At 52.8% G+C, this 23,900-nt stretch overlaps 12 protein-coding genes across 13 annotated transcripts; 6 read left to right on the plus strand and 6 right to left on the minus strand.

Moving 5' to 3' along the window:
* Window positions 1–272: 272 nt before the first annotated feature.
* CKM354_000919800 (uncharacterized protein) lies at window positions 273–1,328 on the plus strand (the record flags this gene model as incomplete). Its single annotated transcript, XM_044804610.1, has 3 exons — window positions 273–491; window positions 554–681; window positions 737–1,328. The coding sequence occupies 3 exons, from the start codon at window positions 273–275 to the stop codon at window positions 1,326–1,328; spliced, it is 939 nt and encodes a 312-aa protein (XP_044660545.1).
* Window positions 1,329–2,309: 981 nt separating this feature from the next.
* Window positions 2,310–3,894, plus strand: CKM354_000919900 (uncharacterized protein; the record flags this gene model as incomplete). The annotated part of the gene is made up of 2 exons (XM_044804611.1): window positions 2,310–3,510; window positions 3,566–3,894. 2 exons carry the CDS (start codon window positions 2,310–2,312, stop codon window positions 3,892–3,894), a joined length of 1,530 nt encoding a protein of 509 aa, XP_044660546.1.
* Window positions 3,895–4,363: 469 nt separating this feature from the next.
* On the plus strand, window positions 4,364–6,754 carry CKM354_000920000 (the record flags this gene model as incomplete). 2 transcript variants are annotated; one of them, XM_044804613.1, is made up of 2 exons in its annotated part: window positions 4,364–5,830; window positions 5,869–5,910. In XM_044804613.1, the coding sequence occupies 2 exons, from the start codon at window positions 4,364–4,366 to the stop codon at window positions 5,908–5,910; spliced, it is 1,509 nt and encodes a 502-aa protein (XP_044660548.1). The 2 variants fall into 2 exon arrangements, with proteins under 2 accessions (XP_044660548.1, XP_044660547.1); XM_044804612.1 differs by having other exon boundaries at window positions 4,364–6,754.
* A 2,355-nt stretch (window positions 6,755–9,109) lies between these two features.
* Window positions 9,110–10,330, plus strand: CKM354_000920100 (uncharacterized protein; the record flags this gene model as incomplete). Its single annotated transcript, XM_044804614.1, has 1 exon — window positions 9,110–10,330. The coding sequence occupies one exon, from the start codon at window positions 9,110–9,112 to the stop codon at window positions 10,328–10,330; it is 1,221 nt and encodes a 406-aa protein (XP_044660549.1).
* Window positions 10,331–12,134: 1,804 nt separating this feature from the next.
* On the plus strand, window positions 12,135–13,298 carry CKM354_000920200 (uncharacterized protein; the record flags this gene model as incomplete). The annotated part of the gene is made up of 1 exon (XM_044804615.1): window positions 12,135–13,298. The coding sequence occupies one exon, from the start codon at window positions 12,135–12,137 to the stop codon at window positions 13,296–13,298; it is 1,164 nt and encodes a 387-aa protein (XP_044660550.1).
* Window positions 13,299–13,820: 522 nt separating this feature from the next.
* On the minus strand, window positions 13,821–14,486 carry CKM354_000920300 (uncharacterized protein; the record flags this gene model as incomplete). Its single annotated transcript, XM_044804616.1, has 1 exon — window positions 13,821–14,486. One exon carries the CDS (start codon window positions 14,484–14,486, stop codon window positions 13,821–13,823), a length of 666 nt encoding a protein of 221 aa, XP_044660551.1.
* A 369-nt stretch (window positions 14,487–14,855) lies between these two features.
* Window positions 14,856–15,693, minus strand: CKM354_000920400 (uncharacterized protein; the record flags this gene model as incomplete). Its single annotated transcript, XM_044804617.1, has 2 exons — window positions 14,856–14,955; window positions 15,017–15,693. The coding sequence occupies 2 exons, from the start codon at window positions 15,691–15,693 to the stop codon at window positions 14,856–14,858; spliced, it is 777 nt and encodes a 258-aa protein (XP_044660552.1).
* Window positions 15,694–16,840: 1,147 nt separating this feature from the next.
* On the minus strand, window positions 16,841–18,247 carry CKM354_000920500 (uncharacterized protein; the record flags this gene model as incomplete). The annotated part of the gene is made up of 1 exon (XM_044804618.1): window positions 16,841–18,247. One exon carries the CDS (start codon window positions 18,245–18,247, stop codon window positions 16,841–16,843), a length of 1,407 nt encoding a protein of 468 aa, XP_044660553.1.
* A 455-nt stretch (window positions 18,248–18,702) lies between these two features.
* CKM354_000920600 (uncharacterized protein) lies at window positions 18,703–20,027 on the minus strand (the record flags this gene model as incomplete). Its single annotated transcript, XM_044804619.1, has 2 exons — window positions 18,703–19,815; window positions 19,881–20,027. The coding sequence occupies 2 exons, from the start codon at window positions 20,025–20,027 to the stop codon at window positions 18,703–18,705; spliced, it is 1,260 nt and encodes a 419-aa protein (XP_044660554.1).
* Window positions 20,028–20,339: 312 nt separating this feature from the next.
* CKM354_000920700 (uncharacterized protein) lies at window positions 20,340–21,147 on the minus strand (the record flags this gene model as incomplete). The annotated part of the gene is made up of 3 exons (XM_044804620.1): window positions 20,340–20,513; window positions 20,564–20,731; window positions 20,818–21,147. The coding sequence occupies 3 exons, from the start codon at window positions 21,145–21,147 to the stop codon at window positions 20,340–20,342; spliced, it is 672 nt and encodes a 223-aa protein (XP_044660555.1).
* A 434-nt stretch (window positions 21,148–21,581) lies between these two features.
* On the plus strand, window positions 21,582–22,580 carry CKM354_000920800 (uncharacterized protein; the record flags this gene model as incomplete). Its single annotated transcript, XM_044804621.1, has 3 exons — window positions 21,582–21,824; window positions 21,883–22,023; window positions 22,083–22,580. 3 exons carry the CDS (start codon window positions 21,582–21,584, stop codon window positions 22,578–22,580), a joined length of 882 nt encoding a protein of 293 aa, XP_044660556.1.
* A 167-nt stretch (window positions 22,581–22,747) lies between these two features.
* On the minus strand, window positions 22,748–23,227 carry CKM354_000920900 (uncharacterized protein; the record flags this gene model as incomplete). Its single annotated transcript, XM_044804622.1, has 2 exons — window positions 22,748–22,925; window positions 23,001–23,227. 2 exons carry the CDS (start codon window positions 23,225–23,227, stop codon window positions 22,748–22,750), a joined length of 405 nt encoding a protein of 134 aa, XP_044660557.1.
* Window positions 23,228–23,900: the final 673 nt, after the last annotated feature.

The following is a 23,900-nucleotide window of genomic DNA, read 5'->3' on the forward strand; positions in this document are numbered from 1 at the left end:
TTTTGATGTTTTATTGGAGAACGGAGCTTCTGACTTTTACGTGGTGCGGTGCTGCGATGCACGTTCGAACATCGTTGGCATCATAGGGAGAAGCTGTTGGTGTGGGTCATCCTGGGCGGTATATTGCCCTGGCGATGGATCGCCAACAGTGAAATCACGTCCAGCTTTCCTTTCAGCTCGTCGCAAGTGCCTACTTTCTCATCTGAGCGTCAGTGTCGCTCCTTCGCTCGATTGCCTTGCGCAAACCCCAAGAGCAGCAACAAGATCTCGAAATGGCCGAATTCGTCAAGCGTGACAGTGCGATTGATGTGAACGGTGACACTCTCAACGGAGTGTCCGTTGACATCGCCATCACAGCCGATGGATCCTGGTTCTACTTTGCCATCTGCGCGATAATGGGGGCAGTTGGAATGTCCGTCCTCGCAGCATCAGTGACGAAACCACGCACCCATCGTGTCTTCTTCTACATCACTGCGGCAGTCAATTTGACAGTATGTTGCAACAACGCGAGGACCTGAGGTCCAGCACTCGAAGCTAACCGATGAATCTCCAGGCTTGCATTGCGTACTTCGCCATGGGTAGTAACCTGGGCTGGGCACCAATCGATGTGCAGTTCCAGAGAGATCGTGCCAATGTCGCCGGCGTGAATCGAGAAATCTTTTACGCACGATACATCGACTGGTAAGATCAGTCAAGTGCATTCACATGCGCGATGCTGATGACTTGACTCCTGTAGGTTTGTGACCACGCCGCTGCTCTTGTCGGACCTCATGCTCACCGCCGGCCTTCCATGGACCACAATCCTCTGGACAATCTTCTTGGACGAGGTCATGGTCATCACTGGCCTTGTCGGAGCTCTGGTCTCCACCCGATACAAATGGGGATTCTATGCTGCCGGGTGTGCGGCCATGTTCGGAGTGTTTTACAACCTCGTCATCCATGGCCAGAAATCTGCAAGATCGCTCGGCACAGATGTGTATCGGACTTACATGATGTGTGGTGTTCTGACACTTTTCGTCTGGCTACTCTACCCGATCGCTTGGGGCGTTGGCGAAGGCGGAAATGTCATTCCGCCCGATTCAGAGGCCATCTTCTACGGAGTCCTGGATTTCGTCGCCAAGCCAGTCTTCTCGATCGCTCTGATTTACGGACACTGGAACATCGATCCTGCTCGAATGGGTCTTGTGTTGCGAGATTATGACGAGGCTCCGAATTACTTTGGTACCTACAGTCCAAGTCATGGCGGCCATGGCGAGAAGGGCACCAATGGTCATGCTGCCGATGGTGAGAATGCACCAGTTATCAACACACCTGCCAATGGTGCTTGAGGAACAAACTGGCGACGACGACTGGAGGGAGTCTTGGCCTTGAATGTCGACATGAGGAGGTGTTGGAGTTCGGTCTGCAATGAAGTGATACCCTTCGTAGTAATGATTGTACCAAGCCGTGGAAGCGATGATACCCCGATCGCTCTTTCGGTACTGGCGAACCTGCAAGTGTATTCGTAATGGCAGGAGCGATCGCTAGGAGTAGGTACTGCGGACAATGGAGTTCATGTGGATTTCAACATGTGCTGACGTTTCGTGTCGCCGGAGGTGCCTGATATTCGGACGTACTGCCGTGTGAGTAACCACGTCGCCAGCCTCCGTTCCGTTCTCTTCATGATTCCAGTAGGTGGAGATCTCCAGCGGCATCTGTCGGGAAGCTCGCTGTAAGTCCTTAAGTATGGGCTCTCTGCAACGGCCATTCTTGAGAGCCAAAGGCGGCCGGCCGTTGTAGGCACCGAATGCAAGTTGGCGGAACGACTGAGGTCGCGTCCAGGAGGGGTGAGACTAGTTGGCCTGTGGCGTCGCATTGTGGCGCCAAGACGGCAGTCAGCGGCCCTCCCTGCTGCAATCGTCCTAAACGCGTTTCGCCGCGGAGGAGAAGACGCGATGTCGTGCAGCGTCCACAGTGGCTACTGGCATCTTTCATTGGTGATGTCGACGTTGCGGCAGCAGGAAAGCAGGACGACACGTGAAAACCAAGGCGCAAACCACGCGTCGCCGGACTTCAACCTCTCGTTCATGCCCGTCGATCCCTGCCGAGGTGTGGGGACGGGATCTCGACTAAGGCAAACTCTATTTCCGCCGGTGTGGACCACGCTCCATCCAATTTGCATCTCACGCATCCTCCCTACGACGCGAGCAGGACGCCATTCTCTTCCATCAGCAGCATCATCACCAGCATGAGCAGGCACATCCAAGAATCTTAGCACCAGATCGGACGCAGACTTCTCGCCCACGCGGCTGCCCGGAGCCCATCACAAAATGTCCGGTGAACATTCTCAAGGCCTCTTGACGGGCGAATTCCAGGAGAAGTCCTCCGCCACCGGCCGATTCTCCGCCATCCGCAACATCTCATGGTCCGCACTCCTGCACTCCATCGGCCATGCACTGAAGCCCGAGATCTTCGAGCGTAGAGCCCTCTCAGCCGCGCAAAAACGACCTGGAACGACAGCATGGCTGGATGGTCTTCGCGGTGTCGCCGCTCTTTCCGTCTGCACGATGCATTTGTGCGTCTATACGCACACAAATCTTGAGCTCTGCTATGGAGCAGGAATTTGGTGGCAGAAATGGAACACGTCTATTGCGGCCTGGCCTATCTTCCGTCTACCCTTCACTGGCGGCCACTTTGCCGTCATTCTCTTCTTCACCATCTCTGGATACGTGGTACCACGACGTCTCATCTCTCTTCTTCACGAGGGCAAACAAGCCGAATTTGTGGAAGCCATCAACGCAGCCGTTGTTCGTCGCCCCGGCCGATTATTCCTTCCCGTGGCATTTTCGACCCTCTTTTTGGCGTTTTTCTGGCATATCACAGGAATTGTGACGGCTTTCCCCCAACGACAGAGTAACATTTTCACAGAAGTGTGGGCCTGGTTTTTGGATCAGATGAAGTTTTGGTATTACTATCGCACAGGGTTCTTGTTTACCTATTATAATGCACACACCTGGACCATTCCGGTCGAGCTTCGCGGCAGCATGAATATTTTCTTGTGGTTGTTCGCAGTGCATCAAGTCCGGACAAAGTGGAGAATCTTGATGACAGTCGGAATTCTGGCACATTTCATCTACGCGTCTGGTGCGTGGTATGCAGCTTTCTTTGCGGGCATGTTGACGAGCGAGCTGGACATGATTTACACAAACGGAATCCCGGTCAGCTTGCCATGGGACCCGATTGTGAACTTCTTCCGGAAGAGGGAGATGATCAAGCAGGGTGTATTGCATGTGATGCTCTTCGTTGGACTGTGGCTCGCCAGCCAGCCGAGCTCGGACATGCATTCGCGAGACGAGGTGATGGACTGTGGAGCGTGGAACTACTTGAACAAGCTGATTCCGGATCCGTACAATGATGGCAACAACACGACATATCGATGGTTCTGGCTGTTTTGGGCGGCGTGGATTATCTTGGTCACAGTGGGCCAGATTGGCTGGGTGAAGTGGCTGTTCGAGACTGGTCCAGCTCAGTGTAAGTTCACCAGGCGTGCCAGTACAAGGCAAACAGAAAAGCTAATTGGTCGCAGACCTCGGCCGCCACTCGTTTGCGCTTTACCTCGTCCACGGCCCTATCATCGGTCTGTACTCCGACCGCCTCTTTTACCTCACAGGCGTCAAGATCCCCTCCAGCGATGATGACATCAAGCGCTTCGGACATCTGACCAACAAGTGGAAAGATTCCAGCTGGTGGATTCTGCCAGAAGGAGGACCGTATGCTCTGGAGCCCAGCTTCATTTTCTGTGTGCTCATGTCACTGCCTGTCATGTTGTACGTGGCTGAATGCGGAACACGCATGTTTGACATTCCCGGTGTGAAGATTTCAAGATGGATGTGGACCAAGATGAAGTCCTTATGAAGCGTGGACAGTGTATATTGTGCATTTTGAGCGGGTCGGCGTGTAGCAGTACCGGTGTTGGTAAATACGGGTTGGGCTGTCTGATGTAGAAGTATGTATAGCGTGGAATTTGGCAATGATCAACTTGCAGTGTCCGACGTGCTTACCATTGGGTTCATCATAGCTATTTTAATGGGCGGGAAGTTGCCGCAGCCAAGCTTCTGACCCCGGAAGCCAGCATGTGCTCGTGGGTACAGGTGTTGATCACAGTCATTGAAGACTCACCAGCCCGTCGTCCTCCTTTGTTCACTCACTTCTCCCGTACATGCATCAGCGCACTGTGCTGATCGCGACTGTCTGTCTCTTCACTCTGCGCCTGTCGCTCTCGCATGCCACCACGTCTTCCATAAGAAGCAGCCTCGACCCCCGCCGACTGTTTGCGAGAGCGCCTATCCTCTTTCCCCCACTCATTTCACACCACTCGCGGACAATGGCAACGCAACCGGAATGGCGGGCGCCGCAGCGTACAACTGAACAAGGAAACTTGCCTAGCCTCGTGGTGTACAACTCTCTCACACGAAAGAAGGATGCCTTCGTGCCCATCTCTGGCAAGAAAGTGGGCTGGTATGCTTGCGGACCGACCGTGTACGACGATGCGCACTTGGGCCACGCAAGGAATTATGTCTCGAACGATATCATCAGGCGCATCATGTCGGACTACTTCAAGTTTGACGTGAACTTCGTCATGAACATCACCGACGTCGACGATAAGATCATTCTGGAGGGCAGGAAGAGGTATTTGTTGGAGCAATTTCTGGAGAATCACGAGACAGTGGATGAGGAGGTACGAAAGGTCACAGAGGAGGCCTATGAGGCGTATCTGGCGAAGCAATTGCCCTTGCTCAAGGATAGCAAGCCGAGCAGCTTCCTGCAGGACGAGAAGAAGGCGTACGGGCATGTTTTAAGTGGGAAGGCACTGGAGGGAGATGGGCCACCTGGTGATCGAGAGGCAAAGGTCAAGATGCATTTGGACACAACGCGAGCAGCCGCGGAAGTGCTAGCTCTTCCCTCAGACAAGGCGCCGGGGCTGGAGTCGTGGGCGGAGAAGGCGTCGGGAGTACTGAAGCCGTTCCTGGACAAGAAGTACGCACACACCATCGACGGGCGAAAACAGCACGACATCTTCACCAAACTTACGAAACTGTATGAAAAGCGATTTTTCGAGGACATGCAGAGGCTGAACGTGCGGGCACCCGACAAGCTGGTGCGAGTGACAGAATATGGGCAGAAGATTGTGGATTTTGTCAAGCAAATACAGGACAACGGCTACGCATACGACCACGAGGGGTCGGTGTATTACGACACGACAGCTTGGGAGAAGTCAGGAGGTGTGTACGCTCGTCTACAGCCGTGGAATCGCAACGACCAGGAGTTGCAGGCAGATGGCGAAGGATCGCTTTCTGCGAATGCAACGAGCTTCAAGAAGGCCAACTCTGATTTCGCTTTATGGAAAGGCTCCAAGCCAGGCGAGCCGGTCTGGGACTCACCTTGGGGCGCAGGTCGCCCCGGCTGGCACATTGAGTGCTCGGCAATGGCGTCAGATGTGCTGGGAAAGCAGATGGACATTCATTCTGGAGGCATCGATTTGGCATTCCCGCATCATGATAACGAACTGGCCCAATCAGAAGCATATCACCATAAATGTGGTGCCGAGAGTGAGCAGTGGGTCAACTACTTCTTGCATATGGGGCACTTGCACATTTCCGGCAGCAAGATGAGCAAGAGTCTCAAGAACTTCACAACAATTAAGACCGCTTTAGATCGAGGCGATTATACTCCTCGTCAAATGCGCATCATCTTCCTGCGAGGCGCATGGAAAGATCAGCTCGAAATTGATGACGATATGCGCAAGGCTGGGAGGTCATGGGAGGAGCGAATTGACAATTTCTTCATCAAAGTGCGCGATATACAGTCGCATCCTTCGAAAACGCTCAGCAACGGCACGAATGGCACATCGACGCCCGCATCGGATCTTGATGGCAAGCTGGAAGAGGCAAAGAGCGAATTACATAAGGCACTGCTCGATTCTTTCGACACGCCTGCAGCAATGCGCATCATCTCCGATCTCGTAGGATCATACAACTCAGCTAGCTATGTCCCCGACGAAACATCACTGGCGATCGGCAAATGGGTGACCGATATACTGGTCATGTTCGGCCTCGACTCTAACTATCGCAAAGGAGAAATCGGATGGTCGGGAGTCGACATTCCCGAGAAGGCGAAGGCGTTCATTTACCCACTGTCTGAGCTTCGTGATGAGGTTCGCAAGCAGGCCATCGAAGGCCACGTCGACATCATCTCCCTGGGCCGACTGGACGAGAAGGACAACTACTACAATGATGACCAAAAGTATGCCCGTGCGTACGCTGAGTTCCAACGCAAGCTCCACGAGTTGTACACCAAAAACGCGGAGCCCAAAGCATACCTCGAAGCCTGCGACGAGCTCCGAAATACCACACTCTGGAATTTAGGCATTTACCTCGAAGACCGTGAGAACAAGCACGCGCTTGTACGGCCTGTCTCTGCATCATTACGCGACGAGCGTGAAGACAAAGAGCGACGAGCGGCAGAGAAGGCTGCAGCTAAAGCTAAGGCGCAGGCAGACAAAGCGAAAGCGGACGCTGGGAAAGCAGAGAAGGCGAAGATCGATCCTTTGACCATGTTCCAGCAGGGAGAGTATGCCGGGAAATACAAGGCGTATGATGAGAGGGGGATCCCAACGTATGATGCGGAAGGCAAGGAGATTGCAAAGGCGCAGACGAAGAAGCTGACCAAGTTGTGGGAGGCGCAGAAGAAGCTGTTCGAGAAATCACAAGCATAAGTCGAACAAGTGTAAGACCTATACGAGGCGAACGAGCATTACGCGTAGCCCTGTGCGCGATCAGCATGCCTCCGATATATCATTTTTCTCACGCCGCTCACTGCCCTGCCTATCATGCGCACACTATTTAACCCAAGGAGTATCAATCACAGCTAACCTCTACAATAGCTGCACCGTTCGATAGAGAGCTCTGGCCCGCGACGAGGATGCCCATGAGCGTCTCGCAGAAGCTCAATAGGCCACGTACTCTGGTCTTAACGATACTCGGCGTGTACTGGTCCACATGGGGCCACTTTGAGTGTGATAGTGGAGCATTCGTCCCTCGCTGTGTGGTAACTTCACCCGGAGCACATCGGCACGGACCGTGAATGGAAATGTACGTGACACCGACAGCTGAGAGCTTTTAAATCCCATAGATTCAACAAAGTCCATCCAATTCATTCCCGTCTCTGTGGTCACGACGCAAGATCCAGCACAGCACACTGTTCTGTCCGCGCTGAAAACGGAGGACAATCGCCTGTCCGGTCCACACTCGACTATTTCGAACATGAGTGCAACCCTCGATGCCTCTGCCCGCCCGATCACCCCGGAGCCATACCTCGTCTTTCCTGCTGAAATCCAAATCGAGATAGCAAAATGCTGCGACGACACGACACTCTTGAACTTGCGCCAAGTCTCCCGAGCCCTATCGCAAAACACCTTTGAGATCTTCGGGAAGCGATTATTCGCCGTCATCAGCTGTGACGGGGTTCATTCTGTAAAGAGACTCCACACTATCTCCACGAATCTTGAATTTGGACGATACGTGGAGACAGTGCAACTACGATCAAAATGCTTCGAGAACTTACAAGACTTTTACAAGAACCATTACAAGCCCATGGATGCCGTCCACCACATGCTCCAGGCCGCCCTTGACAACCTCTCGCGACTTGGCGCGGACGTGCAGATCGAGCATCTTCTTGGCTGTAATACACATGGCCACGACGGCAAATACATCAATAACCACCTCTTGTTTGGGTCACATTGCAAGCCAACGTCTCTGCGTCTTGGCCTTTGCTGGCTCTCAACCAGGCTGACATCCTTTCCGTACGCTCGTTTTGGCATCCGTCGCTTGCGTAGTAGATGGTCTGATGTCACACGCCTGCACATCGATTTCACGCAATGGCAATACATCAGCTTGTGGAAACGAGGACTTTATGATCTTCTCACCTCCGCAGAGGGGATTCAGGAACTTGAACTCCGCGGCGCTCTAAATTACCACTTGCGGGATCTCGAAGCCGCCATTTGGTTCGTGCGACGGTCAAGAGAAGGGGCGATTAGTCTACGTATATTGAAGTTGCTGGAGTGCCGACCAGAGGGTCTGGAATTGCTTGACTTCCTCGCAATTCAGAGACATTCATTGAAGGAGCTTCATTTGGATAATGTTAGCATTGCCAAAGGGTGGCAAGAATGGAGAGCTGTGCTCAGATGGATTGCTAGAGCCATGAGGCTGGAATCTTTCAGGTCACAAGCTCTGAGTCGTAAGACTTACGTCTTTGGGTGGCTACCCTTTCTGACGAAATCTGGCGAGGACCATTTCAGGGCCATAGGTACCAGGGGAGACGTTGAAAGCGGTTTGCTGGACTATGCGGATTCCGCCCGCGAACCGATTCAGCACTCCGAATTGCTATGTTAAGTTGAAGACTTTGGCCTATTCAGTCAGCAAGACTATACGGCACCAGGGACAGATTTTCCAAAGCTGTCGATGGAAAGTTATAATCGCTCTATTGAGCCATGGCGGCACACGTTCGTCCCCGAATTAGAATAAGGAGCAGAGTTATCCTGATTTATTAGAGAAAGGTGTGTCTGCGGCCATGTTTCAGGACACTGTGAGAGACGCATTTTTGGCTGTAGTGAGCCTTGTAGGCTGTGCAGGATTCGTTCTGGCAGAGAAAGGCGTGCTTTCTGACGATTGTTGCAGACATTAGCTCAGACCGTTGAGCACAGTCACGTATGTCGACTTTCAAGGTCCAAGCGGTATTAAGCAAGGACATCTGGCGCCCGACAAAGAAGACCTTTTCTCCGAAGTCCTTTCGATAGCAAACCTGATGGGCGAAAAAACATGTCGGTTCACGGCTTCTGGGTGGTACTGGAAGAGCTGTTGGCCGCGCTTCCTGACTCTGGCGCACTTCTATCCAGATCTTTCTACTGCATTCTAAGCGAAGGCAATACAGGCTTCAACATTCACATGCGCCACCGTTCACTCCGCCCGCGCCGAAAAGAATCCGAAAGCTTCGCTCTTATTCTCTAGTGCTTTCACCGAATTTGAACTTCCTTCCCTCTACTTGCACACAACAAAGTAACAAAGTCAACGAAATGGCTGAAGGCAGCGCGACACCCGCCGACTTCGAAGAGATCACCAACAACATCAACCAGCTCGCTTGTGGTGACGACGAAGGACTCTCTGCCACCAAAAAATCTGCTGCGGTCCCTGGTGGAAAGACCAAGAGGGCCCTTGGTAGCCTCGCAGCTGAGTTACATATCGCTATTGCAGAAGTATGCGGCAATAGGGCTTTGCTAAAGCTACGTCGAGTCTGTCGGACCCTCGCAGAGGACACAAGCGACGTATTCTCTAAGCGCTTTTTCGGTGCGGTGTCTCACCGTCTGACCGTAGAATCTATGGAAAAGCTGTGCGCCATCACCAAGGTCCCGCGGATTGCTCGTCACGTTGAGATCCTGAGCCTTGACATCAGCGACAGGAACTTGGATCCGGGCAGGAAGCGGCCGACGCGAAAGCAGCGGTCCAAGGTGGCAGCCACTCGAACGAGAATCTCGAGTGGACTGACTGAAGCTCTGCAAAGACTCGACGCACTTGGCGCAGGCTCGACATTGGTGGTGCACTCGCTCGAAACTGCTATCGACTTCCGTTGCGTGGGGACCGCACTACTCCAATGCAACTATGCGCCCCGCAAACTTCGAATCGATCTCGAGGATGCGGTAGAAGCTCCATGGCCCCATTCACAGACTCTGTCCTCCATGTCCCTCGCGGGCCTCAGTCGGACGTGGAGCAAATTGGAAGACTTGAACCTGGATGTCACCTTCCCCTTCCGAGTAACTTCGGCTAATCCAGTCATGGACTTTACTCGTGTGCTCCGCGATGCCCCCAACATGAAGCGTCTTTCCGTAACGGCTGACAGCTGTCCTGGCGTAGCGAGCTTCTACAAGAATCTTAGGGCCAGTCACCTTCGCTGTTTAGAAATGGATTACGAGGATCTGCCAACCTTAGATCTTCTGCAGATCCTTGGGCATTATCAAGCTTCTCTCAAGAAACTATCATTGGCGCGCATCACTCTAGATCATCCGGATGGCTGGTGCACTGTTTTGCAAAAGATTAGGGACGACATGCAGCTGGAGGAGTTGAGTGTGGATGATGTCGACTTCCATTTCGGGCTCGATTTCGCTGGTCAAATTTTTGGGGCTAAGCGAGTACGCTACTTCTCGCTCGATCTCCAGTCATCTGAGATGCGAGATAGACTGAACGAATTGATGGTGGTCGCCTCAGACGCAGACGCAGATTCAGAGCTATGGGAAGGCTAGGCAGATGGACATCCGATTTCTCTCGCCGCGTTGCTCGCCTTCGATCAGATTCTGAACACTGAGCTCCTAGAAATCGCTCGCCTCTTCGATGACCCAGACGATGAGATATACGATTGAAGGACCTTGAGAACCGACTTTCGAAACACATGGAATTTGGCGTCGAGCAACTTCGTCTTGCAAAACATCGCCAAATGCTCTATGAGAGGGGCCTAACGCTATAAGAGCAGCCAGAAGACGTGCGCGATGCACGTTTCCAAGCGAGTATATTGTGATTGGGGATTACGAACGGAAAGTAAAGGCAGGAGTGCGGCAAGAATGCATTAGCGGACATCAATGTGCGGCATGAATGGAAGTGATTGGGCTACTGGCCAGTTTGGAAACAGAAGGTCTCGAGGCAGTTGTCCACTTGTATAGGATCAAAAGCTTTAACGGCAATGCTGCCATACTGTGTGAACAGTAGCCCTTCAGAGATTCTTTCCCGCGCATGCTTGATAACCAGGCAACAAGTCAGCAGTCGTCTTGATTCGTTTTCATTCGTCTTACTGAGCGGGTAGTGGAAGTCGGCTTCTTGCATCCCTCATTGTCTAAGGCCGCAAGGACTCCTGCAGCAACAAACTGGAGATGTGGCTATGAGCAGAGACCTCAGATCCCATAACGAAGCACGCTGTTACATTGTAGCCTTCCCTACTCACTCGTTGTATCATAATCTGCTTTCTATGCTCTCCAGAAGCACTATTCAGTGTGCAGCGGCATACCGCAAAATCTTCTACCTCTCGATCTTCATTTTGATTGCTGGCGCCTCCGGGGCTGGTCGTGCGCCGCAATCACTACGGATACCCGCATTGCAATCCCCGAAACATCAAAGACCACCCAACCACTCGACAGACGCTATGAGTCGAATTCTATGCCACAAACACCTGTTTGAAAGGAGGCAGATTCCAAAGACGTTTGATTTTTCATCCGTTTTACTGCGTGAAACATTGCGCATTCCTCGCGAACCCCTTTGATCTGATCGTCTACGCCGTCAATTCTTTTCTCCCTTACACGATTCAACAATGCTATAAATGTCAACACGGCAACAGGAACTTCCGCCAATATCAATGCAGCCGAAGACGCAATGACTCCTGTCAACTTTACTCTGGGCGTCTATTCCCATAGGCATATCTCAACCGCTATACCAGACTACTTTCGTCCTAACAACGACTTGGGAACGCTCGCTACGGAACTGCACCTCAAGATCGCGGAATACCTCAAGGATAGCGATATCCAAAACGCCCGCAGAGTCTACCCATCTCTGTTCCATTATACCAGCAACACATTTGCCGCTTGTTTCTTTCGCAGCTGACGCCACCGCTATGTGCCTTCTGTAACGAAGACATTGTTGAAGATCAGCGCCACTCCAGTCTTTGCACGTCGCAATAAATGCGTCGTAATCGAAACTCGGCGACTTGACGCTCTTAATCTCTGTTTCCAGAAACACTCGCAAGGTGGTTGTAGGAGACAATAAGTCCTGTCGTGTCAGGGGAGTCGCCGAGCGCGCTGCCTTCAGCGACCTTGTGTTTCTGACTGTGCAAAGCTGTGGACGGACTCGCGGTTTTTTTCTGGCAGTCGATGATAAGCTTAGAAGCTGCGCGCAATCGCGCAATGGAAAAGCTTAAGCGTTCGGGTACCTCCCGCTGCAGGTCGAGTGAATCAGCGGGGCATATGAAGGCTGGGCCAGGTCAGGCCGACACAACTTCTCTTGTCCTTCACCTCCAACATAGGAACAGACACCAGCGGCGACTTGGGCGCAGTGGCAGTCACTATGTCTTCCGCAGACTTGTCCGCTGCATCAGCAGAGGGCCAGAATTACTTCCAATACCTGGCCACGGAGCTGCACATCCAGATCGCCGGGTACCTCGAGGACATGGACCTGAAGAACACTCGCGCAGTCTGCTCGGCCCTCGCACGAAACACCGTGGACATATTCGTCGCTCGTTTCGTCACTCGACGAGTCAGGCGCCACCGCTATGTGCCTGCTTCATTGGAGACCTTGTTAGAGCTGAGCTCTCTTCCAGTCTTTGCTTGTCGCCTCGAAGCTATCGAGATCGAAACTCGGCGACTCGACTCTATCCTACCTCTTCTTCCAGCAACGGCCTTCTCAGACATGCAGCAGCAACTCTGCTCCATCTTCAAGAACCTCTCGAAGTATGGCGGCGCGTGCAAGCGAGTCAGCGTGACGCCAGGCCCACGTTCCGCGCATCATAATCTGGCCTTGAATTCATTGTGCAAAGCGCTGATCGAGAGCAAGTATCCTCTTCAAAGCCTCAGCTTCACTTTCTGGGGCTTCAAGTGCCCCATGTACTATACCCATGAACCGGGCAAAAGCCTCGATGAGTATCCTTTCAAGTTTCCCGCAGCTCAGCGCTACGGGCTGCGACGACTCTTGTCCTCGCTGCGATCCGTAGAGATCAGCGTGCGCCATTGCGAGGAACCCCCCAAAGGATTCCATCAGGATGAGGATAAGCTATCCTGCCACTGGCTCGCAGACGCGTTGGCCTTATGCGAGACCATGCCAGAACTCATCATCAGTGGAAATGGTGAAGAATGGGCGGACCAGTTTCGATTCCAGTTGCGAAAGTTGCCCCTGCATACCTTGACAATCAAGAACATGTCGAACGAAGGAAGCTTCTTCGTGGGATCGTTCATCTCGGATATGAGAGGATCTTTGAGGCATCTGAGGCTGAATCGAGTCGCAATAGGTGGGTACGAAACACCTTGGGAAAAACTGCTTCCTCAGATGGGAGAGTATCTTACACTCGACTCCATCAAACTCGAGGAACTCGTCAATGTTCACAAGATTCAAAAGAACATCACAAGCAAGCCATACAGCTACGAGTGTTCTGCTGAATCCGAGCAGATTCGTGCCCATCTGCTTCAGATCGGAGACGAAGAGCATGACTGGGTACCACGAGAAGATCAGGACTGAACAGACGGTGCGGACGACAGAAGCTGGCTGATTTGAACGGCAATGATGGAAGAGGGCCTTGATACCGGTTCGAATGGAAAGCCGGCAGCAGATGTGATTGGATACCTGGGTGGCAGGATCGCGTAATTGGCATTTGATGACTTGCGCACTGGGAAGCTATTCTCGCAGCTTCGGGATACAATTGGTGTGCGCCTGGGAAGTTTGTGGGACTTGGTCCTCAGCTCGACGCCTGCTGCTGTCGCGAGGCCAGCGCCGCATCCTGGGCTTTTGTATTGTGGTTGGATGAGATCAGGCAAATCTTGTTTTTCGGTTCCTTGAGTCAAGAAGCTCATTTGGAGCTACAATACCTGAATGTAGCAGTGTCGCAAAAATCCATTTCTCACGCTCCACGTCCACCCATGACCACCACCAGCGATGGCTCCATACCATGGGCGTTCTCTCGTGTTTCATCCTTGCGTATTTCTCGTTCCCTCAAAGTCTTCCCACCTCTCCTTCAACCCCTCCCCCTCTCTCCCCAGCAAGTCACTTCCCCTCAAACTTCTCACCCTGAATCGTAGCAACCACTTTCCTCCTCATCTTAGCCTCTCTAAACTCCAAATACCAAATTCCCTGCCACGTTCCCAACGCCAATTTGCCCTCGCTAATCGGCACACTGATGCTCGCTCCTACCAATGCACTCTTCACATGCGCGGGCATATCGTCTGGTCCCTCACACGAGTGTCTGTATAGTGTTCCCTTCTTATCCTCGGGTACGATTCGATCCAGAGCGTCTGACATATCGGCTCGGACATCCTCATCCCAGTTCTCATTGAGTGAAAGCGCGCATGATGTGTGTTGGATGAAGAGATGTACCAGTCCGACGCGGTAGTTCTTGATTTCGGGAACTGAGGAGAGAATGTCGTTCGTGATGAGGTAGGAGCCGCGGGACTTGGAGGGGAGCGTGAAGGTCTTTTGTGTCCACGACATCGTTGGGGTTGTGGAGGAGCTTGTACTCGGTGTGCAAGATGCTGGAGGGCAGCAGGCGCAGGTGGGGAGCTTTGGCGTCGGTATTGAGGAGAAGTCGGGAATGAGCCAGGAAAGCGGGTAGGTGAGTGGGATGAGGAGGACGTGGAAGATGTTGGGGAAGAAGGCGAGGATGAAAATGGACAGGAACAGGCAGGTGTTGCGCAGATTTGTGTCGAAGGGCATTGGGAGTGATGTTCTTCAGAGCTGACGTCACGGCGGGACAGTGAGGTCGTCGTTTTTGTGTCTCGGACGATGTTATGGAGCGCCGTAGTCTGAACGTGTCTTTCGAAGAAAGGGAGCAGAGAGCAGAGAACCAAGCTCTTTTCATTCATAAACACTCATCATACTTTGCCGTAGCAGCATCTCGTGTGCCGCATGCTTAGTCCATGTGATTCGCAGCATCGCTCAAGCTGCTGCTCTCAATCGTGCAGCTCCAAGTACCTTTCCCAAACGTGGCCACATCGTGCCGCTCTCCAATCGCTTCTGCAACGTGCCCAAGACTTGATGATAAGCTTCAGGCAACCAAATATCGCGCGCAAGAACCTCCTCTCCTCAATCCTCCTTCTCCTCAGTACGGATGAAGTAGAACGACTTCGGGTAGCGTGGGTCCTCCTTCCAGTACCCGGTCAGCTCCTTGGCCTCGCGGAACATGCTACCACAGTATTAGCTTTTTCCTCACTTCGAGAGCAGACCCAGTAGTTAGAGGCGCATACCGCAAGGTGTTGGTCTTGTCGAGCTCGACGACCCAGCACATCTGACTGTCGTCCATCTTCGGCACGAACTCGCGCGGCTCGTAGACCTTCTCGGACTTGGCCATCTTCATGTTGTCCTCGTCGACTTGGGCTTTGGTGCGACCGATCCAGGCGTTCGCCGTCGGACCAGGCTCTGCTGCCTTGGGCGCTTCGCCGACTGGGATGTAGTAGTGGCCGCCTGGTGCGCCTGGCATTGGAGAGCCGACCGGAGCTGGCATTGGGTACGGCTGGTAGTAGCCCTGTGGAGCGTTGTAGATTGGCACCGGGTGCGAATAGTACTGCTGTGCGCCTGGGTGAGCCATCTGTGGAGTTGGGTAGCCGTAGTAGATGGGCTGTGGGTAAGAGACGACGGGTGGTTGAGGGGACTTGGAGTCAGCGCGAGCTGGCGAGCGAGATTTCTCCTTGGGCATGAGGTACGAGTGAGAGTGGTAGCCGTTATTGCCATCGAAGCCTGGAGCGGGCTTGGCCGGCTGGGTGTAGTACTTCTTGTCGGACGGCCAGTGCTCGTACTCGCTGTCGCCGGTGGCAGACATGGTGGATGCGCTTCGTTGATGACGGTGGATGAAGACGGCTTGAGGTGGACGAGGAAGTTCGCGGTTGACTTGATGTCGAGTGAAGAGGTGGATGGGTGGGTGCATGAAGGTGGAGGGGTTTGTGTTGTGCTGAAGTGGCGAAAAAGAATGGCACTTACTGCTCTCGCGTGGGACGTGCGCAATTCGCGTTCAATTGTCAATTTTTGGGTGCGTCTTCTGCGACGGGGGGGCGGCGACGTTTCCAACCAGACTGTTTCTGTGCACGGCCAGCACATTTTTGTTCTCGAGCTGGAAGGCAAAGAGAGCACCGGTTTGTTTACGGAGGAGGAAGCAGTGAGGTAAGCGCGAAGTGATACCCCAGGCTCGAGTCCTTGCTTCAGCCGAGTGAGGGCGCGAAGCCGCAGCTGTATTCAGTTTTACCTCTTCCACAGGCCAAACGCAAGCCGCGGAGTTCAGCTACAGTCGATGGGACAATAAACTTCTTGTTCAGCACAGAATGAGCTCCTCGACCAGAATAGGGGTCAAATCATACAACAGCTAATTCCCTTCATGACACGCGCCGGAATCCACCACTTGTACCTTCGATACTCACAACTAGTACGCAAGAGAAAGCTAACACGATCTATAATGACGCTGTCTCCATCGTCTCTCCTGAGCGGACGGCTCAATGTATGTTTTTCGATAACATCTTCTCTGCTCTACAGAATCGCTTCAGTCGACACAGCGCATCACGACTGTGTGCTCCCTCCGTCCTTTATCCTCAGAGCTTATGTCAAGAGGCGGGAGTATTTGCTTGCACCTTTGCGGAGACTGTTAAGAAGAAATATATTGACAGCTAGTGAAGAGGGAAGCGCAGCGGATATCGGTCAAAGTTGTTCATTGGGACAGCACGCCATTATCTCATGTCTGGGACGCCGCTCTGCGAGTCTACCTGGTACTTTTCAACAACGAATGGTGTCTCGTGTGCGGAGCAGCGGCAGAATTTCTTGAGACGTCGATAGCTGAGTTGCTTCATTGATCATATGCTACAACATGCATCACCCTAGCATGCCCGAGTACTATATGTCGCTCTCAGGCGACAGAGCAGAAAGCCTTGGAGCTACGATCTGGGCCAGGAATCGTCCACGCCATTCTGCGAGCTCCACGATGGCTGCATAGCCATGCGTCTGCTAGCGAGACTGCAAGTACTTGCAAGCGCAGAATCCTCGGTGCAGTATGCTCTATGCTCTCACTATCCTGGGTTTCCTTGAATTCACTGGTATTCATCATCACTTTCATCAGAAGTTTCCTCCTCACTGTTGGAGTCCGAGCCCTCCTCATTGTCACTCCAGCCAGCTTGTTCCTCGCTTGGATGAAATTCGAGGCTCAAGCCTTCGTCGCGTGTATTGCTGTCGGTCCCATAGCTTTCGAGCTCAAAACCTCTGGTAGCCAATTCTTTCAGCTGCAACGAGACTTCTTCTCTAGTGCCACCACAAACGAACCACTCGGGGTTATGCACACAGTGCCAGTACCGGTGCGTGCCATCGGCGGACAAACGAGATATATGCCAGCCAGCGCAAGATGTCAGCGCCAACTCCGCTCCCAGATACTCAAGAACTTCAGACCAAGCATTCTCCGCTTCGCTGAGGAGAATGGTATCATCTAGTTCCAATGCCTCGAGCGTGTTGCGGTAGGCGGAGATGAAGTGTACTAGACCCGTCGCCGTCGTATCTACGTTCGAGAGCCACAGCTTCCGAAGAGGCGGCCCCGGAAGTAGATCCCGTACAATGTGAAGTGACGGAGTTCCGAAAGTATCAGGGCCTGCCACTGTGAGAGACTCGAGACACGTCGGCATCGCCAAAAGTCGGTAGAGAGGTGCGTTGTGCTGATACACCATCTGCTTATCGTTATGCAGCAGTCCAATTTCTAGAGTGATCAGCTTGGACCATATCGAACACAGGCAATCCAGTTCTTGTGCCGACATTGACTGAAGAAACATCGTCCCGGCCGTTGCGACACACATTGCCCAGATATTCAGCGAGGTGATGTGATGGCGGGACGCTGCTAGTGCGTGGCTCACCACTTCGAAACCACCCCCATCGTCCTTATGGCTGATGCAAATGCTCTGAGCTGCATTGGCCTTCGACAAAGAACGAAAGCACCGCCTGAGTGTGTGAAGTACCTCTGTATCCACACGGAGTGTGTCGCCAGACAGCGTGGTGAGATCGCGTTGCATGTAGAACGAGAAGCGTTTGACATATCTGCAAAATTCAGGTTTGAAGCTGATAGCCTGGAGCCGAGCAAGTGACTTCGTGGAGGCAGAGCTTATGTCGCACTCGACATACGAAAAGAAGCGTTTCACGAAAACATCTGTGGTGTCCTTTGAGAGACTGCGGCACACCAGACGCAGAGCGCACAAGTCTTTATCCCCACAGCGCTCAGCGATGCCAATGTGGATCCCAGCAGCGAGGCGGCCGAGTAGCTTGGAGGGTGGAAGTGCCATATCAGTCTTTCTCTGCTTGTAGACCATGCGCGTCTGACTGCCGTCGTCCTCCTTGGTGCCTTGCATCGTTCCGAATGCATTGTTTGCGCCATTCGTCGCGGCGACAATCTTCTCAGTGTGGTCGTCGATGGCACTGACCTCAGTCGCAAGGCGCTTTCTTGGGTTGTTGTTCGACATGTTGCTGATGCGCGTCACCCGCCTTGATGTTTGGTTGGCGTGCAAGATGAAGTCTTAGACGCGCGAGAAGGGACTCTGTGTGTTGCGAGCCGCTGTTGGCAAGAATGGATTGCCGCTAGTGCATTAGTGCCGCTTAGCTGCAGCCAGCATCAGTTGGCAGGCGCGCATCAGTACACTTCCCGCTCTGCTTTACATGGTCGGTACCCATTTATTGCGAGCTGTAGCTCGTGGAGATCAGGCTGGGCAGTGTCATGTTCGTCTGAAACTCTTTGCTCTGCTGTATATTTGACGAAACGTCACTGCACAGCGGTTCGCTTTCGTGACGAGCAGGTAGAGCTTCTGCTCCTACCGCCTCGTGCTACTTTATTACTCCCGGTCTCAAGCATGCTGCGCGCTGAACATGTCCATTGTGACGAGCCAAGGACTGCTTTCACGCATAGATCTTCGGTCACAGCTCACAAAGCGCCGTAGACAGGGTCATGAATCAGTGTCCACAGTCCGGAGTTTGTTTTCCTCTTCCCTTGGAAATGCATCTGGTGGGAATCACTTCTGCTGTACAAATAAGTGCTGTCGCCACCGCGGTAGAGGTACGAAGCATCAAAAGAAGCCAACTCGTGGCTCGTCGCAACGTATCTGAGCACCTCAGACCAGCATTCATTCTCCGGTAGTGTTAGACGCTGAAGCCGAATGTGCTCGAGTTCTTCGCCGGCTGCTGCAAGCAAGGCGATGTATTGTTGAGCCGTGGCGAAGAAACCAATGACCTCCAAAGACTGGATCGAGCTGCAGCTGAGCGAGCTTGTGAACAATGGTAAGGGGCTGGTTGATGGATCGTCCACGCCCTCAAAGCTAGATGCAGAGCGGATGCTTAACCTCCGTAAATTGACTGCGCTGCTGATTGCAAGGAAGGCCCGCTCAAGTCCCTCAGTCGGTTGACCACTTTCCAGATGATCAAGCCCGAGCTGTAAAGCTGTCAAGTATGCGGGCCAAGTCAGATTGGGAATGGCGTGTGTCCCAGCAAGCACATAACGGTCGTCTCTGTTCCAAGTACGACGGCTTGAGAATCCAAGCGAGCACCACTCAACTGGCCAATGCAATATTACTGTGTTGTACCAAAGTTGCGGGTCCAAAAAGCGACTCCACCGTGACGGCACCATTTTAATGCTGTCAATGACATGGGGCGCTAACCTTCGGAGTGCGCTGTTCATGCCAGAGTGATTCTCACGCCAAATGCTGTCATTTGAGATGGTTATCTGTGGCGTGTGTGGAAGCTGGGAGAGGGCCTCACAAATGGCGTCCATCAGCTCCGGTCTCCATAGTAGAATCTGATCTGCCCGGTCCCATTTTTGCAGGACTGCAAGTCGATCTTGATACTGTTGAGGTGTCACAAACGGGTCGAACGTGTCTATAACTGGAGACATTGTGGAAACTTGAGCATCGGGCGCTTCGGGCTCCATAGCAAGCAGGTTGATGCGCTGCATACGACTGGACAGTCTCTCGTCCCGGCAGATGGTGAGCAAGACTTCTAGGCTCTGTTCGGTGACAAGGTGATTGCGTTCGGTAAAGTGCGCCTGTGATCGACGAGACATCAGCATGTTGACCAGATCGAGAATGAGCGGGGCTAAGCAGCGCTCACGTTGAGGAACCCGTCGTCAGCTGCAGCCGCGAAGGCGGGTGAGATGGAGCGAAAGGCAATGATGTCTTGCCTGTCAAGATATTCCGCAATAGTCGTCAGCAATTCCGGTGGCATATCGCCCATGCCAGTAGCGGCGTGTGTCGCCATGATTGCGCCGTGGAAGAGTCGTGGTAACGGACGATGCGCAAAAGAGCGGGGAGCAAAACAAAAGCGCGACTTGACAGACGAACGTGTCAAAGCGCAGCGACTAGCGTGTCGCCAGCGCACCCCGCCAACTCAATGCCATAGCGCAGACAAAAGGGTTCTGCTGTAAACACAATCAGTAGGCGTGGTAGGCTTGTCGAAGTTGCCATCACAGCGCGAGCTACTTCACGTCACTTGAGTAATTGGTCGCAGGTGAGCGAGACATGGACATCTCAAGCTATCATTTACAGTACCTCAGTCCTGAGACTGTGCTCTCTATCTTTGGCCGTATGGCTCCCCAGTCACAGTTTGGTAAGGCGTGGTAGCACCTGTCCTTGCGCTTCCAGCATTGAGATCTCCCGCTGGAATCTGTGCAGCATCATTGATCGGCTCGAGCGGGTATGAAGTGTGAGGCAAGCTCTGAAGGTGCTTGCGGTGATGCTCATGTGCCTGCATGAACAATCAGTAAGGCCCGAATGCCGGCTTCAGGTCGTGCTTACAAATGGCAGACCACAATATGTGCACATGCAGATTTGTGGCTTGTCCACATTGATGAAGATTCTTGGATGTCCCAATGGTCCACCTCCTCCGTCGCAGGATACAACACGCTCCTTGGTCCATCTCACAGGCTGCTTGTGAATGAGGTCAATGGCAGCGAGTGGCCGAGGCTGGAGACGATCTGTCAGCTGATCTGTTTGGGCAGTGCCTCATTCCACTGATGTGTGCAGCAAACTGCTGCCAGATTTATTCTCACCTGATCCTCCATGATAGTCTGCTCAAATCGTGGCCCAACCATGGCCTCCGCCCGCGGCTTCTGGCTCCGACTCCAGATTCCTGCCCTGTTTGGCGCCTGCATCACGCGCTTCTTCTCTCCTTCCTCCACTTGCTCAACCAGAGCTTCGTCCTGCGCTCCATGGGCAACTGTCGGAAGAGCGTTGGTGCTCGAGACGGGCGAGTGTCGCTGGGGTTGCTGCGGGCTGTTCGTGGGGATAGTGTTGTCGGTGGCGAAGGAGCTGTAGGAGCGAGCGACGAGCATACGCCGACTCGCGGCTGGCACCAGCCTCTGTGCGCTTCGTTGGAGCATGGTGGGCTGTGGGGAAGAGCTGGTCAGGAAGGAGATGGTGCTCGACGTTCGTGAGGTCGAAGTGTCTCCCAGGCATTGGCCAATGAGAGAAGCGTAGAATCAGCGTCCGTGCATGGTCGTCACTTCTATCTCGCGAAGTCAGCAAACAACAACGCTGCACATACTGCGACGGGAATTGAACGCGAAGGTCGATGCGATGACATGAGACAGGCCTCCCTGACCACTAAGTGCCGTCGTACTGTGCTGTCTAAGCAGACTACATCACGCAGAGATCGCTGCCGTTTGTGGCCACCGCACCCTGATTCCTTCCGCGTCAGTCTCCCGCCGCGTGCCACCGCCGGCATCAAGGCCAAGTATATCACCATTCTTCCACACTTTGTTCTGTCTCAAAACTTCAACCCACTGTGATCTGTACTCACAACAGCTCCATTACCATGTCTACTGCATCTTGCGAAGATACCTGGATGGCCTCCAGCTCCGATGTCATGCGCAACGCCATGCAGAGTCGGCGTCTGGCACCACAGGTCCCTCACCTCATTCCGATCTTGGACGCACTGCCCGAAGGTGCTGTTGTATGCGAAGTGGGCTGCGGTCCTGGTGGCATTACTCTCGACATCGCTCAACGCTATCCTCGTCTGACCGTGCTTGGCATGGACATTGATGCCAAGTCTATCAAGGTCGGTAGATGTGCAACGAACTTCTCCATTTATATCGAAAGCTGAACATTTTACCCAGCTGGCCCAGGACGCGGCAAACCAAGCGGGCGTTCAGAACCTACATTACTCTGTAGGCGATGCACTCAAGCTGTCCGAACTTGCTGCTCAACCCAACTTCGAAGCTATCAAAGGAGGCTGCCATCTCGTCTACAGTCATGCGGTAAGCTCCTTTCCTCATCCATGCTCTCCGTCACAATGTGCTAATGCTTCACGCCTCAGGCAATCATGCACACTCCCGACGCTCTCACTTCAATCAAGCAAATGAAACGAGCCACAATACCAGGAGGAACCATCTCTCTGACAGAAGGTGACTCTGGCCTCTTCTTCGCATACCCCGAGGTTCCCGGCATGCAAAAGCTCCTCGAAGTCTTTCCTCGTATTGGCGCAGCAAAAGGCGCAGATACTTTACTTGGTAGAAAGCTCATATCGCATGGCCTTGCTGCTGGATATGCGCGAGATGACATTACACGCCACAAGTTGTCAGAATCGACTGTTTCTTCGCCCATGGAGCGAGCGGGGCTTGCTAAAGGATTCGATCAAATATTTGCAGATGTCGGGAGCAAGCCAGAGATGATGGAGGCGGCGAATGTGACTTCGGAAGATATTGCATTCATTCGCAATGGGTTGAAGGAGTGGTCGAAATGCGAGGACGGTATATGTTCCTTCATCGCCATGACCGTCGTCTGTGTTGACAAGGGAGGGAAGACGGGTAATTAAAGTTGGAAGAGATGAAGGTCGCGGACGCACAAGCCCGCCTTGTGATGCTGCAGACGCTGAAGGGCGCTGTTCAGCAACAACAACTTCGTTGAGATAAGCATGTCACTCGAAGAATGAGAACGCCGAGCTTTACGAACCAACATGCAGTGGACAATACATTCATGACCCTACGCCGCAGCACCAGCGCCCTCAAGCAACTTCTGAAGCTTCGTATCATCCAAAATCTCCCCCTCCACTAACCTTCCAGTCTCCTTAACCTCACCACCTACATTCTCATATCTAACCAACGTAGGAACATTGTGCACATTCCAGACCGTGCGGAAGACATTACTCTGCACTCTCCACCTACACAAAAAGTCACTCCAATCAGCACACCGTATCACTAGTCAATTCGTTTTTCTAGAAAAGATGGAAACTTACTCCGGCCTCTGCCCAACCTCAACAAAAGCCACAGTGGGCTTCTTCGATCCCGTGAAAGTTGCTTCGAGAGTTGGTAGACTGGCCACGACATCGGGACACCAGGGCTTCTGCGTATTTGGGTCTTTTGATGCGAGGTAGGCGATGAAGAAAGCTGGCGGAAAGGCCGGGATTGTGAGAGAGGAGGCCGAAGCTGGGAGGGTGAAAGATTCTGCAGTTAAGATGGGCATTTTGTCTTCGATCTTTGTTTGGTCTCGGGATTAGTTGGCGACGTATAGTTTTCCGGTAGAGTATTTTTGTATTGAACAACGGCAGGTTTGTGCAGTAGGCTTATCAAATAGTGGAATATCTAAAGGCGTGATCAAGGTGAGTAATGAGTGAATTGCAGCGGAATATCATTCTTCCGAGACATTTTGCTATCTTTGGTTCTGTGATAGGAACTCCTCTTGCACAGCAGAAGAACTCTTGTTCTTTCACTTGTCCATTCTCCAGACTTAAGAAGATACGTGTCCCAAGTTTGAAAGCAAACTCGTCTGCCCTGGGATTCCTGTGCCAGCAGCGTAGAAGCTTTGCCAACACCACCAATCTTGAATAGGTAGCCAAGCCGTCATACCAAGGTTTAAGGTGACCGTATTGAGTGCCTGCAGTTGCCGGCTGCCGTTATGGTATCCCAGCGGAGATCCTCCACTGTTATATTTATGTACGATTGATGAAAGTGGAAGCTGCAATGCTCGTATTTGGGTTAGGATTAAGGACCTCCTCGATGCTTCGTCTATTCGTGGCTATACGAAGCAAACCGAGGACACATGAGTTTCGCAGGCGATCAGACTTTAGGTGTATACTCCGCGATATGCTCTGCATATGCCGCGGCACTTTGCGAAAAAAACATACTGTGATGAGTGA

Source organism: Cercospora kikuchii, assembly GCF_019650295.1.
Source record: "Cercospora kikuchii DNA, contig_00006, whole genome shotgun sequence".
NCBI classification, from domain to species: domain Eukaryota; kingdom Fungi; phylum Ascomycota; class Dothideomycetes; order Mycosphaerellales; family Mycosphaerellaceae; genus Cercospora; species Cercospora kikuchii.